This window comes from Epinephelus moara, chromosome 21 (assembly GCF_006386435.1).
Source record: "Epinephelus moara isolate mb chromosome 21, YSFRI_EMoa_1.0, whole genome shotgun sequence".
NCBI lineage: Eukaryota > Metazoa > Chordata > Actinopteri > Perciformes > Serranidae > Epinephelus > Epinephelus moara.
In genome coordinates, this window is record NC_065526.1 from 1,845,072 (window position 1) to 1,867,468 (window position 22,397).

Consider the following 22,397-nt stretch of genomic DNA (forward strand, 5'->3'; position numbering starts at 1 on the left):
GAAGACCTGACCAGCCGCGGCTTCCCTCCCACGTCACTGTTTACGTCACATGCTGAGCTACACGTTTTGTTACTTGCTCACCCCCCCCATTGCCCTGAAAAAGGCGCATTCTGTATAAACAAAAGTAGGTAGGCGGCATTTTGCTGCACTCCCTGATTTTGTTTTTATACTGCCAATGCTGAAAAAAGACTGATTGAGCTTTCCTGCAAATTTGCAGAACTCCTGTTTAAAAAGGGCTTTAAACTGAGATAGATTTTTATGCCTTTAAAAAGGGCTTTAAACTGAGATAGATTTTTATGCCTCTGTACCGACGATAACTGTGGCCGGAGGCATTATATTTTTCGGGTTGTCGGTCCATCCGTCAGACTATCTGTCAGCACATGTGTCTGTCCCATTCAGTGAATGCAATATCTCAAGAATGCCTTGAGTGAATTTCTTCAAATTTGGCACAAACGTCCACTAGGACTCAAGATTAAACTGATTAGAAATTGTTAGTCGAAGGTCAGAGGTCAGTGTGACCTCACAAAATATGTTTTTGGCCATTACTCAAGAATCTACACACTGGTTATGACAAAACAAAACAAAACAAAACAAAACACAAATGTCTAACAGGATAAAATAATGAAGGTCAAAGGTCAGCTTGACTGTGACATCATCATGTTTTAACGTCATATCTCAGGAACAGAAGGGGAGACATTTGGTCAGATAATAGGCGAACAACCACACGGTGGTAATTCAACACTTAGGTGGGACTTTTTTAATGTGGCTAAAATGCATTTTGTTAATTACCCGTCCACAGCAGCACATTGCTTGGCTTCCTTATCGGCCTGCTTCTTTAAACTGGGGGCGTGGTGAGTGACATCATACAACCCCACATCAAAAATCCAAAGTATCCCTTTAATGCACAACATGTTCTTGTTTAATGTAAGCTTAATTTATTAAAGCCAGTCACCTTGATAACCAGGGTTTGGACAGTGTAGGGCTCTGCCTGACCAGTGTCTCAGTGCTCCTGTGTATTCACATGAGGTGATCTTCATTTGGTGCAAAGTTGGCGCCTTTCTGTGCAAAAACAGTCCAGTTCACAGAGACCAGCGCTAACAGCCACATGCAGTTACCGTGAAATCATTAGTGTCTTCAGAGACAGGCCGAGATCATAAATCCCAAACACATTTTCCTTCTGTCATGTGTAAATTCTAGGGATAGACCGATACGGATTTTTTAGGGCCGATGCCGATACCGATTTTTTTTCCATCACCCTTAGCCGATGACCGATTATGGACTGCCGATTTTCTTGAGCCGATATTTGGGGCCAATACTGCTTTTGCTCCCTCAATTTACATCAAAAAATGACACAATGATAACAAATATTACAGGTCTCAAATTTAAAATAAGAAACATTTATTGAACAGTAAAAAATACTAAAACAAGATGGAAAGCTGAGGTAGAATATTATTATTATTATTATTATTATTATTATACATTCAAATAAAAAAAAAGAGTTCAGTGCTCTTAAATCTTCCAGTAATGTCTTTATAAAATAAACAAATATTTAAGCTGAAGCATAAATTAAACAACAACTACTGTACACAGTAGGATTTGCTGCATGTGCGCTGCAGGGTCTTCCGGCAACACAGAGCTGCCCGTGGATGCCTGTCTGTAAATCATGCCAGGGAAAAATAAATCTGCGAACCCACGCGCATATCGGCTGATACCGATACAAGTAAAAAACTCAAATATCGGCCCGATATATCGGCCGGCCGATGTATCGGTCTATCCTTAGTAAATTCCTGTTTGAGGTTCGTCTGTCAGGTCCTGGAGCTTTTCTGTTTCTCTCTCCGTCGCTCTACTGACTGTGTTCTTGGCACGGGAGCAGCATTAGAACTTTGTCACATTCAATTTAGATGCAAAAAAAATACAAATTACACCCAGCTGTAAAACTGTATGGGCGTGTTTTTGTGCTGCATCTTTAGTGAACTGCACCTTGAGCTGGAGCAGATAGTGGTTGCAAGTGATGCACATTTCATGGTGCTCTCAGAGGCCACAGTCCATTCTTTGTGACTTAAGCTGTCAGTAATCTATGAATAATTTCTGTGGCTTTTAATCACTGTATTGATTATATATATATATGAATACTGTAAGAGCAGAGCGTCCTCGCTGCCACTGTCTGAAACTGAAATCCTTCCACCTCTGTGTGACAGCATGGGGAACCTGATCAAGGTGTTAACCAGAGACATCGACAACAATGGTGGAAACTTCTTCCTGGACTTTGAGAGTAAGACACACACACACACACACACACTGACAGCAAGACAGCAGAGTGTGTTTGACCTTTAACCTCTGTGTTTCTCCCTGCAGATGCTCAGCCCTCACAGTCGGAGACGGCGGTGTGGGAGGAGGTGAACCAGGTGCTGACGGAGGCTCGGGTCATCCTGGACGACCTGCAGGCGTACAGAGGAGCCGGAGAGGAGATACGACAGGTGAGTACATTTACTCAAGTAACGTACTGAAAGGCCCAGTGTGTCAGATTTAGGGGGACATATTGGCAGGAAATATAATATAATGAGTGTGTGTTCTTTAGTGTGTAATCAGCTGACAATAGAATAAGAATCGTTGTGTTTGTTACTTTAGAATGAGACATTTATATCTACATAGGGAGCAGGTACCTGTCTACAGAGATCACCATGTTGCGGCGCCATGTTTCTACAGTAGCCCAGACAAACCAAACACAGGCTCTAGAGAGGGACATTCAAGTTTTTGTGCATTTACGTTTTCATGTCAGCCACCGTTACTCAAGCCCCTCCGTGAAGAGAGTGTTGGAAAGTAATTCGGCTCCCAGAAAAAAAACACCCTGAACGTCTTGATCTCAAGTCATCAGAGAGAAAACATGAGCACACATTAGCACGTCCTGGGATAGCGGCCTGTATCCGACATGCTAAACAGCATCAGAGAAACACTAGCTGCTTTCACACGGCCTCTTTAAGGCAGGAATGTCACGCTGTTATTCCGCCTCGCCGTCCTGTATAAAAGGTACGATTGCAGAATGAACGGACAGAGTTGTCTCGCCTGTGAGTCGGCAGCAGAGGAAGGAACAGCACTGAAATGTTGTCTGTAAATGGNCACGCCGTTATTCCGCCTCGCCGTCCTGTATAAAAGGTACGATTGCAAAATGAACGGACAGAGTTGTCTCGCCTGTGAGTCGGCAGCAGAGGAAGGAACAGCACTGAAATGTTGGAGTCGGCAGCAGAGGAAGGAACAGCACTGAAATGTTGTCTGTAAATGGGAGAGCCGGCAGGACGGGTGTGACGCTTCGACGACGTGACATGTGACAGTTTGAGGTAGAAGTTTCATTTTATTTATTTATCATTTTGTTTTAATTTGTAAGATAGTCAGTCAGGTTTTAGTTAGTTGTGGGTTTTTTGTGACAGCACAAAAACTACTGCACACAACAATTTCAACACCCAGCAGTGTGTATCATAAATTCAGTGCAAAATTAGCACCCAGTCTTCCTCCTGCTGCTCCCTCTCTGCCCCTGAATGAGGTTGAGTTGAATAGCGGCGCGATCAGTCAACAAATCGAGGAGGTGGGTGTGACCGTGGGAGTTCTTGGGGTGTGTATACGGGAGGTGTAACCTAATGGAACAGTACAGGTTGTCTCAATGTGTGCAACCCACTGCAGGAGATTTAAAAAGCAGCTGGTGGCAGTTAGCAGCTAACTCACAGAAGAAGAACAGCGACTGACAATGTCCTCAAATAGTGAAAACAATGAGGTCCAGGAGCTCCTTACCCTCCGAGCAGAGGACGAGATCAGCCGCCATATAACAGGGACGCTAAATGATTCTTACTGACACGTTAATGTCATTGTTATTGTTTATAAAGCGCTGCAGGCACGTATGTTATATGTCACACTAGTGACCAACGCTGTTGAGTTACACGTCACTCCCATCATGCCTCTTCGGACTCCATGACATGACATGCTGTCTAAAATCACACACTGGAGCGACATGATGGAATAATGGATCTGACTATTTATTTAACAACTGTATTCAGGCTTTTACTGTGAAAACAACAGGGAGCTAAAATGTCCCCTGTGTGTGTGTTCAGGCCATCCAGAGTCCTGGCGTGGAGGGGGTACAGGAGAAGGCCTGGGCAGCTGTGGTTCCTCTAGTTGGTAAACTGAAAACCTTCTATGAGTTCTCCCAGAAACTCGGTAAGAACCTGAAAACGATATTTCACTTCATATAAACCTCTTGGTATATCTCAGAGAATAAAACTCACAGGACGTTAAATTAAAGAACAGACGTTGACAATTGTGGTGTCACACTGGATGGATGATGGGTGGTGTCACACTGGATGGATGATGGGTGGTGTCACACTGACGAAGTGGGTTTTTGTGTCTAAACATAACGACTTGTTAACGACAGCATTATTGAGATGAGAAGTCTCATGTTCGTTATTCAACACGTGTGTTTGTCTTATTAATTTTCTAATGAAAGAAACTGGAGACAGCTGACTGGATGTGTGATTACTGTTGGAGAAGAACTTACCTGTCACCCCTCACCTCCCTCCTGTCCTCCCTCCTGTCCTCCCCCCGTCCTCCCCCCGTCCTCCCCCTCCTGTCAGAGTCCAGCCTGCGGTGTCTCCTGAACATCCTCACCAGTTCGGGTTCGACTCCCACTCAGCACCTGGAGCAGAAACAGGCACTGGCTCGTCAGTTCGCCCACATCCTGCACTTCACGCTGCGCTTCGACGAGCTCAAGGTCTGCTGTGCTCCTCCTGCTGCTCCTCCTGCTCCTCCTCTGCTACTCCCCTTATTTACCTCCTTCATATTCCGCACTTTACGCCGCGCTATGACGAGCTTAAGGTCTGCTGTGCTCCTTTTGCTCCTCCTGCTCCTCCTCCGCTACACGTCCTCTACTCCTCCCCTTATTTACCTCCTCCACATCCTGCATTTGACACTGCGCTCCAACAAGCTCAAGGTCTGCTCTGCTAGTCCTCCACCTCCTGCTCCTCCTCTACACCTCCCTTTCTTGACCCTCTCCACGTTCTGCATTTCATAACGTGCTTCAATAAGCTCTAGGTCTGCTCTACTCCTCTTCTCCTCCTCTACAACTCCTCCACCTCCTCTACAACTTTTTTTCTTTATCTCCACATCCTGCACTTTGCGGTGCGCTTCGACAAGCTCCAGGTCCACTCTGCTCCTCTTGCTCCTCCTTTGCACCTCCCTTTCTTTACCTCCTCCACACCCTGCACTTCATGTTGCACTTGGATGAGCTCAAGGTCTGCTCAGCTCCTCCTATTCTCCTCCTCCACCTCCTCTACAAATCCTCTCCACCTCCCTGTCTTCACCTCCTCTCCACCTCTCCTCATTTACCTTCTCCACCTACTCTACACCTCCCTTTCCTTACCTCCTTTACATCCTACACTTTACACTGCACTTGGATGAGCTCAAGGTCTGCTCGGACACCTCCTATTCTCCTCCTCCACCTCCTCTACAAATCCTCTCCACCTCCCTGTCTTCACCTCCTCTCCACCTCTCCTCATTTACCTTCTCCACCTCCTCTACACCTCCCTTTCCTTACCTCCTTTACATCCTACACTTTACACTGTGCTTTGATGAGCTCAAGGTCTGCTCTGCTAGTCCTCCACCTCCTGCTCCTCCTCTACACCTCCCTGCCTTTACCTCCTCTACATCCTGCACTTCATGAGCTCAAGGTCCACTTTGCTCCTCCTGCACCTCCTCTACACCCTCCTTTCTTTACTTCATCCACATCCTGCATTTCCTCCACGTTCAGCTCCTACACCTCTACTCTTTCACTTTTTAACCTCCTCTTCCTCCTGCACCTCCTCTGCACCTCCCCTTCTTTACCTCTCTTCCTCATCTTACCAGCCACACCCTTTATTTTGACGAGCTCGTCGTCGTCGTCTTCCTCCTCCTCCTCCTCCTCCTCCTCCTAAGGATCTTAATAGGTACATTAATACCAACCCTGACCCCTCGCCATCGTCCTCTTCATGTTCTTCTTCTCTTCATGATCCCCAGATGACGAACCCGGCCATCCAGAACGACTTCAGCTATTATCGCCGAACCATCAGCCGCATGCGGATCAACAACCTGTCTGTAAGACACACAGAGAACAACACACCTGTTTGTTTACTGTTGTCTGCCATAAAACTGACGTGTTGTTTCTGACATGTCAGAGGTTTTGGAAGGTTTGGGAACGAAAACAAAGTTCCAAAAACTAATGTTGAGACCTCGTACGTGAAACCAGCTCACCTATATAACCTCTCAGAATCAACTCGAAACATTCTGTCACAACGCAGCTGACCGGGTTTCCATGGCAACCGCTGCTTTATTTTTTTTCCCACCAGGCCGACGCAGGAAATGAGGTCAACAACGAGCTGGCCAATCGGATGTCTCTGTTCTACGCCAGCTCCACGCCGATGCTGAAGACGCTAAGTGACGCCACGTCAAAGTTCGTCTCAGATGTGAGTCCATCCAAGATTATATTATTATTTGTTTCCTGTTTGAATTTATTAATTAATCCTTTGAAACCTGAGGAAATCGGCGTGATTTCTTTTAAAGCACGGGAAGAAGACGATGAGCAACGAAAGATGAAATGACTCAAAAAATTAGCAAGAAATTAGTGAAAAGAAAAAGAAAGAAAAACAAGGAACTAAGCTGGAAAGAGTTCTTAAAAATAATTCTGTAACATAATTTAAAAATGTAATAATAATAACAATAATAATTATAAATATAGTTTTTCACTAGCTTAATATAGTTGTTTTTTTAAAATAATTTTCTAAATCTATTTTCTTATTTTTTGCATTTTGTGGGACATTGCTTACCAAGTTGCCCGTTGCCTTGTTTCCCATATTTGTGAAAGAAATCGCAGCAGTGTGCTCAGAGTTCAAAGGTTTAGATAACTTGCGAAAGGTGTTTGAAAGCAGCACAGGGAAAGTGATGTCACTCCAGGTTTCGAAGGGTTGCACTGCTGACTCATTTATTCAGCCGCCTTTTTTACACAGAGATGGCGCTATAGAGCCGCTAAACAGTCCCTTCTTTACACCTCCTTTGCATTTTTACACAGCACCAAACGCTGGTTGCATCATGTCGCTCCAGTGTGTGATTTTAGACAGCATGTCGGCACTTTGGAATCAGAAGAGGCGTGTCCTGTAACTCAACAGCGTCTGCAGCCTTGAGTGTGACGTATAAGATACGCGTCGGCAGCACTTTATGAACAGTAACGATGACATCACATGAACATAACAATCATTTAGCGTCCCTGTTATATGGCTGCTGATCTCGTTCTCTGCTTGGAGGGTAAGGAGTGGACATTTTCTTTGCGTTAGCTGCTAACTGCTACAAATAACACACATAACACGTCATCAAAACATCACACCCATGCCGGCCATGATCCTGCCCTGTCAGCTGTCCTGTTTATACAGACGGCGCTGTTACTGCCTCCACTGGCGACTTAAAGGCGAGACAACTCCCCACTCTGTGATCGTACCTCTTACACAGAACAGCGAGGCGGTATACCGGCAGTTTTACTTGTTTGTTTGTTTGTTTTGTTTATAATTATAATGTTTGGATTGAACTTTGACGAAGTAAATGAGCCTTTTGGTTTGTTGCTAAAAAACAGGAAACAACAGGAAGATGCAAACATAAAAATAATAATAGTAATAATAACAAACTTTATTTATACAGTACTTTTTCCCGAACACAGTTACAAGGTGCTGAACATGGGTGAACCAGGAATAAAAACAGAATTCAGAACTGCAGTTAAAAAAATAAAAACATGTAATAACAAAAATACGACAAAACATAAATAAATAAAAAGCAATCACATAAAGAAGATAGAGAAGACATGTTGGAAATAAAATGATGTGCTCACGTCAATGAAGAGTTTTAGGAGTGATTTTAGAGTCACTGAAGTCACTGATTCCACTGCCTTGTGTAAAAGTTCTGAGGTCAAAGTTCATGTAGATGAACAGAAAGAAAAAACGTATTTAAAGGGATAGTGCACCCAAAAATGTAAATGCAGCCATTATCTACTCACCCATATGCCGAGGGAGGCTCAGGTGAAGTTTTAGAGTCCTCACATCACTTGCAGAGATCCAAGGGGAGAGGAGGTAGCAACATCAATATTATCTGTGTAATTTGTAACTGTGTTTTGTACTTGCTGCTGCCTATCTTGGCCAGGTCTCCCTTGAAAAAGAGGTTGTTAATCTCAATGGGATTTTCCTGGTTAAATAAAGGTTAAATAAAAAAACAACAACACAACTCCACCTAATGGAGGCTGACGGCGCCCCAGATTCAAACGTCCAAAAACACATAATTGAAACCACAAAATATCTCCATACTGCTCGTCCGTAGTTTGTGGTTTCAATTATGTGTTTTTGGACGTTTGAATCTGGGGCGCCGTCAGCCTCCATTAGGTGGAGTTGTGTTGCTACCTCCTCTCCCCTTGGATCTCCGCAAGTGATGTGAGGACTCTAAAACTTCACCTGAGCCTCCCTCGGCATATGGGTGAGTAGATAATGGCTGAATTTTCATTTTTGCGTGCACTATCCCTTTAATCTCATGTGGGCGGTGTAATGACAGTTTCAGCCTGCAGGGGTCACCAGCAGGACTGTGTATTGTATTTTTCATAATGCTCCAGCAGAGGTCGCCCTCACCAACTACTCTGAGTGCTTCATGAAGTCATGAGGAGAAATAAATCCTCAGGGACCCTGTAGCCTCGCCTCTGTTACAAAACATAAAGCTGTGATGAACATCTTCATGCTTCCTCATGTTTTTCTCCAGAGTAAAAGACAGGAACTTTGTTTCTTCACAGCTTTTTATCAGCTGAATAATAAACAATACAAGAGGGCCACACTTCTCAGATTGTCACAGGCCAGAAAATACTAAAAGCAGAGTTTTCAACCAGCTACATGGCAAAAAAAATCAGACCACAGAAGCCCATTTAGTACATAAAATATATAATTCCTTTTTTATCAAATTTCTACTTCACAGTTTAATGTTTGACATTACAGTAGCTTATGTTGTGTCCACATATTACAAAAAGAATCTCTATCCTCCGCCGCCGTGTTTACTGAGGTAAGTGTTTTTATCGCCTAGTTATTAGGAGTGTGCCACGTCATCTTGTTCATGATAACACCGGTAGAATTTTAATATAATATGAAAAATTCATATCATGATACTTGCGATATTTTGACTTGTTGACACATTGACATCACACTGTTGCCCACGGCGACAACAAGCATGGCTGAAAGCGAAATTATTAGCGACTCCTCTGTGGTTCCAGAAAGAGGAGCAGCTTCAGTAGTGTGGAATAAAGTGTGGCGTCCTGAATGTTTTCCTTCTCTTAGCGCTCAGAGGGAACTCATTCAGCGGCTCCTCTGGCAGCAGCACAGCGTCTCTCCCTCTCCTCTCTGATTCTGTCACAAACCTTTGCTGATGTGAATAAACTCCATATATGTGACTGTCTCATAACAGCCTGTCACAGGTTGCAGCCTGATGGTTAGAGGAGAAATGGCAGAGCATAAAAAAGAGAAGGAAATCAGCTGCTGATTTATATATATAGATCCCAGGGGACATTTGTTTAAATGTGTAATTTGTGGCAGAAGTTTAATTTGATATGTTTTGTTATTATTTTTCTCTTTCTCACTTGTCTCCATATTTAAGTTACACGTGCATTATTACAGTTTAACCATTTTTATTTCATAATATGCATTTTTTTAAACTATTTTCAGAAAGTAAAACAGTAATTCTAAGTAGTAAGTAATTAAAAGTACATTGAGGTACCTTTACTTTACTTGTACTCCATTTCCTGCTGCTTTATATTTGTACTCTTCATTTCAGAGGGTAGTAGTGTACTTCTTACTTAGTTACATTTATCTGACAACTTTAATTACTACTAACTGTGCAGATTAATAGTTTACACAGTAATAAAAGACCAAAATGTTAAATATGATGTGCTGACACAGATTAAATCACCCAGCTATAGATTAAGTAGAGTCACCGTCTTCATAGTTACTCAGTACTCCATATATTAATGCAACTGTATTAATAATCAAATATTATCACAGTCTATTTAATAATGTAACACACTTTTCTTTTTGCATAAATAATACTTTTATTTTTGGTCCTTTAACAGTTACATTTTTACTATTTTTACTTAGATTAAATATCTGAATACTTTGTTCACCACTGAGTACGAGAGGTTTTTATATGATATGAATTATTGCCACAATTGTTCACCTCTTCCACACACCATTTATCTACTGGTCGTGGTTTTTGAATGACATTTTATTGTCCTGTTGTCGTGCAGAATCCAGACGTCCCGATTGAAAACACGACAGACTGTCTGAGTACGATGGCCAGCGTGTGCAAAGTGATGCTGGAAACACCGTGAGTCCTGACATGTTCCTGAACACGTCATCACAGCCACCTGCCTCAGACATGAACCAACACTGTGTGTGTGTGTGTGTGTGTGTGTGTGCAGGGAGTATCGTAGTCGCTTCGCCAGTGAGGAGACAGTGTTGTTCTGCCTGCGTGTGATGGTCGGCGTCATCATCCTGTACGACCACGTTCACCCGGCCGGGGCCTTCGTTAAGACCTCCAATATAGACGTACGTTAGCAAGGCAACCGCACAACCACACATTAAATGCACATTTTATTCCTAAAAACATGGCGACAGTATTTGTTGACAGTATTTTCTGATTTATGAAGTGATAAAAACAGATGTCTTAAATTCCATTTCAATTTTTGATGCCAAGACTGACCGTCACTGTCGTAGGTTCATAAGTTTCATGCTGATATCTATTAGTTAAAATGTTTACCTCATTCACCTGAGCTGTCTCCCCTTAATAAATGACACCTGAGGAAGGACATCTTTCTCCACACTGAGATACTCCAGATTTTAACTTTGAAAGTCGAATTTTCATGAAGAAACATCTAAATAATAATAATAATAATAATAATAATATTTTTTCAGATGAAAGGCTGCATCAGAGTGCTGAAGGAGCAGCCGCCCAGCAGTGTGGAGGGATTACTCAACGCTCTCAGGTCTGACACGCCACAAACACATTACACACACTGAGGCAGTGACAGAAGTCATTTTAAAACAGACACATTGGGCCTTTCCCAAACTGCCCCCGACACCAGGTGTGGCAACCTGCAGCTGTGGTGCCACATGTGGCTCTTTAGCCGCTCTCTGTGGCTTTGACAAAAAATATCACATGAAAATAAAGAACGCTTTTTTTTTTCTTTTTTATTTATCATCGTTGGCCTAAAGAAATTCTTAAATTCTCCAGCTGTAAAAATGTGAAGCCTGTGCTCTGTATTTAAAAAAAAAAGTCTGAACATTTCATCAACTTAAATGTGCGTCATACGTCTACGGCCCGGCACCTTTTCCTATAAATTAGAGCTCGTCCTGAGCCTCCCCAGTGAGGCTAACAATGGATTCCAAATCCATAAAAGTAAAAGTTGGAGGGGCAGCAGGCCGAGCAAAGCACCTCAGACGTCCCTCTCCTCAGCAACACTTTCCAGCTCCTCCTGGAGGACCCTGAGGTGTTCCCAGGCCAGATGAGATCTATAATCCCTCCAGTGTGTTCTGGGTCTGCCCCGGGGAAAACCTCTAACAGGAGGATCCTGATCAGATGCCCAAACCGCTTCAACTGACCCCTTTCGATGCGAAGGAGCAGCGGCTCTTCTCCGAGCTCCCTCCAGATGTGTGACTCCTCCCCCTATCTCTAAGGCTGAGTCCAGACACCCCACACTCTCATTTCGGCTGCTTGTATCCGTGATCTCATTCTGTGGATCACTACCCACAGCTCATGACCACAGGTGAGGGTAGATGGACCAGTAAACACTTCGGGCTGAGAGAGTTGCTGCCTCAAGCGAGGGAGTTCAAGTATCTCGGGGTCTTGTTCACAAGTCAGGGTAAAAGTAAAACTGTCAGAAGAAATTACAGACTTTAATAGTGCGTGGACAGATTGGTTTGCTTTCACTGTCAACACTGCAAAGATAAAGCACTAAATATGTACAAGTAGCTCACTGCAGAGGAGCCATCTTGTGGTAAAACATGTTTTTGAATGTTCATTTAGACCCATTTTTAATGTCGATAGGCTGGTTTAGCTTTCACACGCAGTGTTACCATCAGGCTCAAATGTGTTTTGTGGCTCCAGGAAAACTTTTAAAAGTATCTTTGGTCATAAACGGCTCTTTCGATCGGTCAGGTTGCTGACCCCTGCCCTACACACTCTCCACACACACGTCTACTCCGTTTTCACGTTCATGTGGAGCGTCCACCACATTGAGTACTGTCTAGTGAGGAGTGGAAGTGAGTTATAAAACCTGTCCAACAGCGAGCCTGCATCGATATTGACTTACTGACCATGTGCAACACAGAACTGTGTCCGTCATGGAGGAAGCTCGATGCAAACAAAAGTTCCACGCAGCCACCTTGAGGAGTGGAAACTGTTCAAACTAAGAAAGACATTTATTAATGTCATACAGACGTTAACATCTTAAACGCTATACTGTTTTTTCTACACCTCTCTAGTGCCTGTAACAGTTGTGAAGGTGACACTGTGAGACAGAGTGGGAGTGGGAAGGCTCCGGTTTTGGAAAGGCCCAAAGTGTCAAAAGGAAAAATGGGCGACTTGTGATTTTGCTTTAACTTTTATGACGCTATCAGTGCTGATACTGTGGTTATTATTTTTCATTAAACTGCCCGCTCCCTCCCTGCAGGTATACGACCAAACATCTGAACGATGAGGCTACCTCCAAGCAGATCAAAAACATGTTGCAGCCAAATTAACTCAGTGCTTCTTCAGCAGAGGTGAAACTGGAACGATCCAAAAGTGTTGTGGTCCAAATTTCAAGAGAACTACTGAACAAACCTTTAGCTAACATTTCTTTGTTTTAACCTCAGTTATTGTTGTATGTTTTTACTCTCATTTGAACAAAGTGCTGGTTTTTGTTGTTATATAAAAAAAAGGAGAGAAAAGAAAAGAAAAAGAGAAGAGAAACTTTTAGTTGGTTGATCCAAGAAAAGATGTAAAATTGTGCTCGAGCTGCGTTCATGTCACATTTACAACCAATGCAACCTGTTTATTCTGACACCTAGTGGACGTTCAGATTAGTGCAGTTGACTTTTTCTAATTACTTGCGCTGGCTGTTTCAAATTTCCAAAATACGTCACAGACAGAAAACACTGCAGTGAATTGACTGATATATATAGTTCTGCGGGCGCCCCCTAGAGGTGGCAGGTGTCATTACAGCCACAATATGAGAAAGTATTGGAACAAGGTATCAGACCTCTGAATTGCTGCCTATATCTACAACATCAGTGTTTCATGTGAGTGTTTGTGTTTAGCTCATTGACGACTGTTTCCACCACCTCCACAAACAGTTAACCAATCAAATCTTTGAAACTGGGATTCAGAACGGAGATGTGAAATTGCCACAAAAATGGCAACGTGTGGATGAGACGGACGCAGCTGTGAAAGCTGTTGCTGCAGCATCAAACATTTAAAATCATCCTCAGGAGACCGTAATTATCCAGGCCTCTCTAGAACCTGCAGAGGGGTCTGCTGGATTTGAAACGAGTGAACAGCTCGACCATCAGCTGACTTAAAAACCTTTATATTTACCGTTCATTTGTCTGCACTTCTGATGTGACGTGAATGCAGCTTTCAGATCTGTTAGCTGCCGTTTGTTGACAGTCTGACATCATCACTTCAGACCCTTTTCCACCACAAGAACTTTTTCCAGAACCGTTTTCAAGAACCCAGGAACTTTTCATGTTCTGATTGAATTATTCCTTGCGCCGCAGATCCTACCTCAGAAAAAGTCTCTGTGGCCGAGGTCCAACTTGTCAGTTGACTGAACTGCTGGAGGGAACATCACGTACTGGTCAAACAAACACAAGCTCAGAATCTTAAAGGAAAGAATAGTACCGTTTATCATAATTTGGGTTCATCAGTTCCACAGATAAAGATAGAAAATACAGTTTGGGTGATTATTTTCATCATTTTCTCGACCACATAAGTGTCAGTTCATTTTCTCAACCGGCCTCTTGCTATGAGCAGTGGGGTCCTATGTGATCATCAACTTTCTACCAAAGTCAGAGCAGTTTGGATTATTCAGCATGAGAGATTTCTGTATTTGTTTTAGGTTGTTGGCTTGTGTTGCCGGCACTGTCGATCAAATGTGATCAAACCACATCCACACAGTCCTGATGAAGCAGATCATTAGATTTTTATTTTAAGCTGAACACAACCAAGGATGACTTTTTTTTCAAACCTGAACAGCTGCCTTTTCGGTTATTTATATTTAAGGTTTAAAACCAAGTTTTCATGGGATTTAAAGGGACAGTTTACTCTAAAATCAAAACTACATAATCTTCCTCTGACCTGTAGTGCTATTTATTGGTCTAGAATTGTTTTGGTATGAGTTGCCAAGTGTTGGAGATATCGGCCGGAGAGATGTCTGCCTTCTCTACAATATAATGGAACTAGATGGCACTCAGCTTGTGGTGCTCAACACAATCAAATCAAATCAAATCAAATCAAATCAAATCAAGAATATGTAGTCTTGATTTTGGGGGCGAACGGTCCCTTTAAGTCATGTTGCTGCATTCCAAAATTTATTGTCATGACGATAAAATCCAAGTGCTCATACACTGTACTTCCTCTTAAACAACTATTTTTAAACACAGAAAAGCAGCTGCAGGTCAAATGAATCCTAAATGTCACGCTGTAATTAGCCTCGACTGCAGATATCTTAGAGAAGTTGAAACTCCAAACTGACTGTGCTGGATTTAACTTTCAGGAGGCGAGCTCAAAACAGAAAAGACGAAAGACAAATAACAAAATCAAGTCGTACGTCCACGTGAACATCTCCAAAAGACCTCCAGTGCCTGGAGAATAATCTTTCAGCCTTTAAAGATGAGTTAGTGATTCAAAGAAGCAAAACTACAGATGTCTTCAATGAGAGCTCTTTTCATTAGTTTTCAACAGTTTCTTTGTTGTTTCATGTTTTAGTTAAATGTCTCTGGATCTTAGAGCATCATGTGACCCGCATTTCAGATGATTCTTACTTCCCTAAAGTCACGCACAGCCCAGAGAAGTTCCTGGTTGCTTGAATGAGCATTTCCTGTTGGTGGAAAAGGGTCGAAACTCTCAGTAGCCAGTTTGATGCTGGTAAATTGAAAGAGCTCATTCCTCCTCAGAGGATGAGTTGTGGGTGTCACTGTCATCGGATGGTTCCCATTTAAACGTTTATCAGACTAACCTCATCCTTTAAGTCTTTTCTCTTGCAGAACTAGAACACTGTGTTGAAAAAAAAACACCTCAGAGAAAGCAGAGGTCTCACCTTTGTGCTGTTTGTCCAGGGAAGTTTTCATGTGCATCGTCTTCTTCACCTCTCTGTGGTGCGTTATCGGCTCCTTACTGCCCCCTGAGGCTGGAGTGCAGGAAACACTCACTGTGACTGAGATTTAAAGGTCCAGTGTGTTAGGTTTAGGGGGATTTAGTGGCATCTAGTGGTGAGGAGAGCACATTGCAACCAGCTGAAACTTTCCTGGTTAGAATTCGCTCATTATTTAGGAGGTTTTTACCGGGAGCTGAATTATCTCAGAGAACTCTTCATCTCCGAAACAAACAGACGAGGGGCCAAAATGTTAGCATTGTACATTTCTACAAACCACGAATATGTTACCTTTGTACATTTCATACGTGTCATATCAGCGTCTCTAAAGTGACAAAGTATATGAGGTGGGGAATGGTGTGACACATAGGCAAGACCAACAAATCGGATGTGATATAGTGAGTCATCGCTGCGTTTCCAGCAGCTTTTTAAAAACCAAACACAGGTGTTTTTTAGGGACCCGTCACTTTGTTCCCACCTGGTATACTGTCACAACAAGCGGTTGTTTTTCACAGAGACATTGCTGTGTGTCAATCAGGGATTGAACCCCCAAAACAGGGTACTTTAGTCCGAAACATGATCTTTTCCGAGCCATAACCAAGTGTGCCTTAACGTTACCACAAATTTAACCACAGCGTTGTTGAAACATAAAGTTTCAAGTTATCTGCTACATATAACGCATAAATTTAACGTATCAGTGGTTTGTAAAAATGTTCCAATCCCAACATTTGTTTTGCTGGTTGAGTTGATGTTTTGGTTTCACAAGAGAAAAGACTTCAAGCAGGGAGATTCACTTGTTGGTTTGACAAATGCACATCTAGTTGACCTTCTTCAGGAAGCATTTTAAACCGTTTGATGAGACAGTCCCAAACAATTCAGGCTCTTGCGACTGTAAACGAGGAGTTTTTAAAATGGTGTCCTCAGAATGATATTTAAACCCGATTTTATTTCTGTTTTTGCAGTTACATTTCCAATGTTAATCTAAAAACTTTTTAAGGTACGGTATGATTTCAAAAACATTATTATTATTTTTATTTTGAGCTGTGACATGTGGACGGCTGTAGTAAACTGGCTGCTGAGAGCAGTTTGGAATAGCGAAGAGAAGGAGAACCACTGTGACAGAGACGATGCGGTACTGAAACGAGGGAAACCTCAGACTGATGTGGACTTTAGTTTTCTCCATGTGTGGACTGATCTGATCCGCGGGACTGATGACTGGAAATCTTCACGAGCTTTTTGATTTGCTTTGTATGTTAACGCTGCAGTGTCAGGGATTGTATGGCATTAATTGTTTTAAATGATGTTTGTGTTGGCCAAATAAAGTTTTTACATTTTTAAGAAAAATATGATTCTGCTAAAATGAGACTCTGTTGTTTTCTGTCCATATTTCACAGTTAGTGTTCGTCTGCTGCTGCTGCTGCACTGAATGCCAACTTTTGAGCATGCATTATTATAACAATGATAAAACAACAGTGTTATCAGTTCAAAAAATCATATGAGGTGCAGTCTGTGCTGCAGGAGCTGGAAACAACTTTGGAAGCTCCAGCTGAACGTAATGTACTGGTGTCTTTAAACTGGAAATCATTCCTATAGAGGAGTTCTGACCTCTGAGCTGCTTCTGAATCAGCCAATCATTCTTATTATATCGTTATTATGAGTCTGACTTTGTCTTCCACCCACAAGACAGAACAGTTCCTGTTTGGATTACAAACTTCCTCTTCATTAATATCCTGCGGCGTGCCACAGGGATCAATTTTAGATCCAATTTTATTCTATTTATATTTTCTCCCTTTGGGCTCTTCTCTTAGAAACATCCCCTGATGACTGTTACTCAACTGGATCAAATGCAATTCAGACAAACACTCAAAGTGTTTCAGCAAACACATTTGAACTTTTTTTTTTTGGACAAAGTCAGTAACAATTAACTGCCGTGTTAAATATACATTAAACCTCCTGAGACGTGACCTTTTTGGGATACATTTTTTTTATTTTTCCGAGCTATTTCGGATTAGAAAAAGCTGATAAGCACTGTCTTTGAACAGTGAGTAGTTTTTTTAATGAAAAAATTGGAACAATCAATCAATCAATCAATTGCTTTATTTGTCCCCAGTGGGGCAATTAGTTTCGCAGCAGTGGGAGCAACACAGTACAAAAATACACAAATACACACAGCATAATAAACACATTGTGGACAAGCCTAATAAATACTTACTCATACTCATGTTAAAAACAAAAAGAATTAAAATGTTCCACACTAATGAATAAGCTACCTTTTCCTCCTGGTGTTTAGAAGAGAGACAGCAGAAGGAACAAAGGAGTGCTTGTATCTGTTTGTTTTAGCAAGTGGGAGTCTGAGCAGTGAACCTGATGGTAAAAACTGAAACTGTTGGTGTAGTGGATGAGAGCAGTCGGACAAGATGGAGTTTGCTTTCTTAATCAGCTGTTACAATGGGTTCATTTTAATTGTCACGTGTGTAATAAAGTATAAAACTTTATTTTAAATGCCTGAATGTTGATGTGCAAAAATGAAATTGCAGATAATGCAACATATCTAAAACCCTGTGATTTGTTCATGTAATAACTATGAATTTTCCCTGCTCCATACTCTAATTAAGGAATCTCCTTTTGGTCCCACCTGTCACACCTGATTGGCCTGTGTGAATTGCTGCAGTAATACAATAGTAAAGTCCCAGTAACCTCAAAGAGACGATAATGAAGTGCCAAAGAGATGATAAGTTTTAACCATAAGATCTGATCAGGTTTTGGACCCAACTTTTGTGTTGGGATTGGCTCCAGACAGATTTGACAGATGGCTGCCATCTTGTTTTTACACAAGTTAGTGTATTGTGCTTTTCCTGCCACTAGATGGCACAAAAAACTGTCCAGGAACAAGGACAGCAAGTCAAAGATAAGCAGAATGAAGAATAAGGTGCAGCAAACCCAAAATGTGACGTCCTCACATGAGGACGCAGGGTCGCAGGAGGGTAAAGTCAATTCTTCACTTTACTAATACTTTTATTTGACACTGAATTTGACGCTCTGTTCATGGATCTGGTGGACGTCGCCACACTGACTAGACCAGTCGTGCTATGTAGCTGCACAGGCTTATTCTCATGCACATTTTTCTACGAAAAGTAATGCACCAAAATTGGTACATATCCAACGTAATGATGAGCCAGTAATTCGTGTATAACCCGTGTAATTTGGAAGACTGCTGTGACCAATGTGCTGACAGGAGCAGAGAATGAAGGAGGTGGGTATGGGACACAAAACACAGGACTTTCCTTCAGGGGACCAGCGTTTGGAACCAGAGTGAACTCTGGGTCATTTTAAGGTACCTCGTAATGTTACTCTTCCTAAACCTAACCACAGTCACTGCATCTCCATAAACCTGATTCCCATAACTTTACATTAAGTGCTTTGTGGAGGAGCTAATTCATAGGATATCATACAAAGCGGTGTATCATATGTAGAATCACATACATTTATTCAAGTACTGTATTTTGGGGACAATTTTGACACACTTAAACTTGATATTTCTTCCCCAGAGAGTAATACTGTACTTTTTACTTCACTTTTTGTGTCCAATATATATAACTGACTTCCAGCCCTCTTCAGTCACGTCACCACCTCAAATGTGGATCTTCTGCTCAGCCCCTCCTGTCTGTTCCAATCCCCAAATACAAATCTGTTTTCTGTTGTTGACTGAGGAACAGTTGGTGACACTGTCAGCTCTTCCTCTCTGGTTGATATTTTTAAATCCTCCTTAAGACTCATCATTTCACTTCTGCTTTTAACTCCACACAAACACTCTGTGACTGCATGATTGTTTTTATTCTGTGTAGAGTGATTCTGCTGATGTTATTGGTTCATTTCTTATTGTCTGAATCTGTTTCTAACCTATAATTTGTTTTGTTTGAAGGGGATGTGTAAATTAACTGACTCTGGACTAAATACAACACACTGACATTTAACTACTCTATTGAAACACAATAGGACTTAATCTTTCTGATCTTATCTGAGGTTACAGTAAGCTGAATTTATTTAAGTGCACCCGCCCAACATGAGCCGGTAACAAATGTCTGGAGGGCCGGTTCTGGTTTGTAGCCTCGCTATGCTGCACAATGTAGGCGAAATAAAAGTGACACTTAAAGGAGCAGTGTGTCAGATTTAGGGGGATTTAGTGGAGTCCAGCGATGAGGATTGCAGATTGCAACCAGCTAAAACTTCTCCTGGTTAGAATTCCTTCAGCGTTCAGGAGGTTTTTAACCAGGAGCTGAATCATCCACAGAGGTTAAAACTTTAATTTTCACTAGAGGGAGTCTGTAAACCTAAAACTTTGGCCACATCCACACTGGACTGGAAGGTGATGGCTCAATTCATTTTTATTTTAAAACATGTAACAGGCTGAAGTTGACATGGCATCCCAGGACGTCAACAACCAACACACCCAGGGTACCTTGGACGTCATATGTGGACGTGGAAAGTTCATGACCAAACGTGGACATGTGACGAGGTCACAGTGAGGATGGGTTGACATATCAGAGTGGTACCAGGAGCATTATCCATAGCTGCAGGCAGCAATGGTGATGGGAAAGAAGTACCTACATGAGGATGAAATCACAAAAGGCATGTGGGGCTAGCTATAATGTTTTGGCTAAACATGTTGTGACTGATAAGACCCAATCAGGAAGCAAACTCTGGTATCTGTGTCATGGTTTTCAAAGAGTCTGTTCCCACCCATTGGGACTGAAATGCGACAGGTTTTTAACTAAAACAAGGCCAGCAGCGTTTTCAAAAGTTTCCATTTTCAGGGTTCCAAAATACTGAAGTTGTGTGGAAGCTGCATGTAAACCAATCGGCAACCTCCGAGGCCAGCCGGTTCCCATTCCCAACTCAACAAAGACTGCTGTTTTGTTCTCTGCATCAGAAAGCGATGCACAGAGGCATCCTTCCTGACGTTATGACATGCTTATATAGCGTTTATATATATATATATATATATATATATACACACACATATATATATATATATATATATATATATATATATATATACACACACACACATACACACACACACACACACACACACACATATATATATATATATATATATATATATATATTATAGCTTATTTAGTTATTTTATTTTATTTTATTTTATTTATTCTTGATGTACAGCACTTTGCTTCAGCTGTGGTTGTTTTTAAGGTGCTAAAAGGGATACTGCACCCAAAAATGAAAATTCACCTAATGGAGGCTGACGGCGCCCCAGATTCAAACGTCCAAGAACACATAATTGAAACCACAAAATATCTCCATACTGCTCGTCCGTAGTGATCCAAGTGTCCTGAAGCCCCGACAGACATGGACGAGCAGTATGGAGATATTTTGTGGTTTCAAATATGTTTTTGGACGTTCGAATCTGGGGCGCCGTCAGCCTCCAGTAGGTGGTGCCTCCCCCGGCATATGGGTGAGTAGATAATGGCGGAATTTTCATTTTTGGGTGCACTATCCCTTTAAGAAATAAAGCTGGATTGGTCTGGACAAATAATTAAGGGCAGGGCTGCTTGATTGACAGGCTGTCTGCAAAGTGTCACCAAAGTCAGATCCACCGCTCGCTCCTCCACAGCTCCGCCCTGTCAATCAAATATGGCCGCTTCTGGCCCCAAGAAAACCAAGATGGTGACGACTGAGATGCTGAACTCAAGGCTTCAGAACAATGGATCACATCACTGTAGCTACGTCCATTATTTTACACAGGCTATGGCATCAACGTAGCATTTTAAAACAAAATGTATTTGTGGCCTTTGTCTGAATCCTCAAGCAGCTGTTTTAAAAAGTGAGGACTAAACAAAATGTCCTCACTTACAAGGACTGAAACCACACACACACACACACACACACACGTGGAATGTGCTACTTCCTGTCAGATGGTTTTCCGTCGAATTACTAACTCCCAAAGAATCTGAAGACCATGTGTGTGTGTGTGTGTGTGTGTGTGTGTGTGTGTGTGTGTGTGTGTGTGTGTTATTTGATAACCTTATTTCCTCATCAGTCACGGTCACACAGCGGAGGATCTGAGGATGCAGCTCTGACTTACTGCTCTGTATGACTATAAACTGAAACCCTCCGCCACAAAACATCACTGCACACACAGCAACACATTAAACAGCACGACAGGATGTTGATCTTTACAACCAGAGTCTTGTACGAACTCCAGAACCAGCTTCAACAACATCTGATCTGACTGATTTGGCCCGGCTTACAGTAAGATATGAGTGTGTGGAAGCTGCTGTACAGTACGTCTCCTAGCTGTAGCTACAGTGCACTGAATACAACCCATCAGTGATAATGCTGTGTTTAAGATAAGACGAAGCAGGAACTTGACAGATGAAAACACAAAAGTGGAGTCGACTCTGGAAATTTGTGAATCAGCCCTGATTTCCTACAAAGTTTTTCCGCCCTCCTTTTGTTCCTTTTCTTCTCCGTCGACTCATCGTGGACAGTAAGTGCATCTAAACATGACCGAACCAAAGAAACAGCCAAACACTTTTCATTTCTCCTCTTTCTGCAGGTGACTCAGGTCACAGGAACGTCCTCCTGCTGAGCACACTCACCAAACATCTTCATCATCATCATCATCATCATCAGGGACACAAACTGTAGAGCAGCAACTCACAACCTTTCAGACTTCTGGAAATATTATGTATTCATCTTCATGATGAGACTCCACAGTGAAGGTCGTCCTGTGGGGTATCCAAAGCTTTACGGGGCGTCACGAGGCATTTCTTAAATTTTAGAATGTGTTCATTCATTTTCACATATTATTCAAAACCCCTGAATATCTGATGGTTTCCAGCAACGGACAAACATGTTGGTTTGAGTCTGAACATGAGGTTTGTTGATGAATATTTTTAAAACAAAGTCTTTCTACTAGTTTTTCCTTCTTTGTTAT

The 22,397-nt window shown here is 42.1% G+C and overlaps 1 protein-coding gene across 2 annotated transcripts in view; it reads left to right on the plus strand.

The window, feature by feature from the left end:
• The window catches only part of LOC126382664 (CYFIP-related Rac1 interactor B-like), a 22,510-nt gene extending 5,714 nt beyond the window's left edge, over positions 1-16,796 (plus strand). For both annotated transcript variants that reach the window (XM_050032668.1, XM_050032669.1), the window contains exons 2-11: positions 2,199-2,272; positions 2,356-2,477; positions 4,101-4,206; positions 4,620-4,756; positions 6,037-6,114; positions 6,366-6,482; positions 10,331-10,410; positions 10,505-10,631; positions 10,998-11,068; positions 12,755-16,796. In XM_050032668.1, the coding sequence (XP_049888625.1) occupies positions 2,200-2,272; positions 2,356-2,477; positions 4,101-4,206; positions 4,620-4,756; positions 6,037-6,114; positions 6,366-6,482; positions 10,331-10,410; positions 10,505-10,631; positions 10,998-11,068; positions 12,755-12,824 (981 nt within the window). In that variant the 5' untranslated portion in view covers position 2,199 and the 3' untranslated portion in view covers positions 12,825-16,796. The remainder of the gene's footprint in view (positions 1-2,198; positions 2,273-2,355; positions 2,478-4,100; positions 4,207-4,619; positions 4,757-6,036; positions 6,115-6,365; positions 6,483-10,330; positions 10,411-10,504; positions 10,632-10,997; positions 11,069-12,754) is intronic.
• Positions 16,797-22,397: the final 5,601 nt, after the last annotated feature.